A 1381-nucleotide genomic window follows, 5' to 3' on the forward strand; every position below is an offset into this window, starting at 1 on the left:
AGAGAGAGAGAGAGAGAGGAAAACAAGCAAAACGTGTCTGTCGTGCACAAACCTTCGGGTTCTGTGTTTTCTTTGTGGTGCACTTGCTTCAGCGGGCAGCAGAAGATTTCGTGACACTTAGCACGAAAGGGGGACTCTTTTTTCTTTAATTCCGCAGATTGGATGGAATCTTGTCGTAACATAATGTATTCCTGTGTGCCAGGGGGGGCGTCATCCAGAACTGTGGTCACCACATAACAAAATGAACTCAAGTTAGAGCTTCATGAAAGCATGAACATCTTCAATCAAACCTACTCCCAGGGAAAACTAATGAAGTATTTTCACACAAAGTTTCAAGGAAACGCATCTAATAACTTGGCAATTTCATTTTAAGGGGTTGAAAATAATCCTAGGGAAAGCTAGGTACACGATGGATCTATACCTACTTTGCTAGTACAATGAAAAGTTAACAGAGATAAATTATACACATAGTGTAATATTTTCATTTTGATAAGCATGCTTTATTTAAAGAAACACCACACAGAGCTCCCATTTCAATGTAAGAGGCTTTATAAATATTTATAGATGAAATTGCCCAGTGTCTACTAATATCACTTGTTTCTCTTCTCAGTCTGATCTTGACAGAGGCCTAACTTTCAAAGGGAATCCAAAGCCCTTATAAATATCTTTCAGGTATCAACTTCTTTAATGAAGATGAAACATTACTGCTGAGTGCCCCCAAATTAACAGCGATCCAAAGCCTACCTGGCTGAACTGTGGAAGAACAAGGCTAGGTTTGTAAATTTGGGCCTTAGATGTCCTCTAGGTCCCTGTGAACTCTGATTTTCATCCTAGGTTTCCCTGTGTGTTTCTCTGTATAGCCCTGGCTATCCTGGAACTCACTCTGTAGACCAGGCTGGCCTCGAACTCAGAAATCTGCCTTCCTCTGCCTCCCAAGTGCTGGGATTAAAGGAGTGCACCACCACCGCCCGGCTAATTTCTTAAGCAGAGTTCTGTTTCATTATGGTCTTTCCCTGGAAAAGCCTGATGTTTGCCTTTATAGGGTCCACAGCTACTTTCCTTAGTTTGAAAACCACCCACTGAAGTAGGTGCAAATTTGATTTACATTTGCAAAAACAGGGAACTGACCCAAGAATGTAGCTTTTCTTTCGCACCCTTCCCCAATGAGGCCACTCCATTTGCCTGGGAGTGAGTCAGTGCCTCCAAAGCTGTGATTAATAGCATGCTGACTCATTCAACTCCCCCAAATACATACACTTAACATGCATTTAGAAGGACTGATATAAACCACCAGGCCATTTTTTTTTTAAACAGAAAGAATAATGCCTGTGGTGTACAAAAACAACAATAACAACAACAAAAAACCAAACAACCAAAAATA

General features: G+C 41.0%; 1 protein-coding gene across 4 annotated transcripts in view; it reads right to left on the minus strand.

Moving 5' to 3' along the window:
- Fgf13 (fibroblast growth factor 13) overlaps positions 1–1381 on the minus strand; it is a 517884-nt gene that overhangs the window by 200124 nt on the left and 316379 nt on the right. For 3 of the 4 annotated variants that reach the window (XM_031362989.1, XM_031362915.1, XM_031363081.1), the window contains exon 3: positions 53–220. The exons of the other annotated variant lie outside the window; for it this stretch is intronic. In XM_031362989.1, coding sequence (XP_031218849.1) covers positions 53–220 — 168 coding nt within the window. The remainder of the gene's footprint in view (positions 1–52; positions 221–1381) is intronic. 4 annotated transcript variants of the gene reach the window in all.

Source organism: Mastomys coucha, chromosome X (assembly GCF_008632895.1).
Source record: "Mastomys coucha isolate ucsf_1 chromosome X, UCSF_Mcou_1, whole genome shotgun sequence".
Lineage (NCBI taxonomy): Eukaryota > Metazoa > Chordata > Mammalia > Rodentia > Muridae > Mastomys > Mastomys coucha.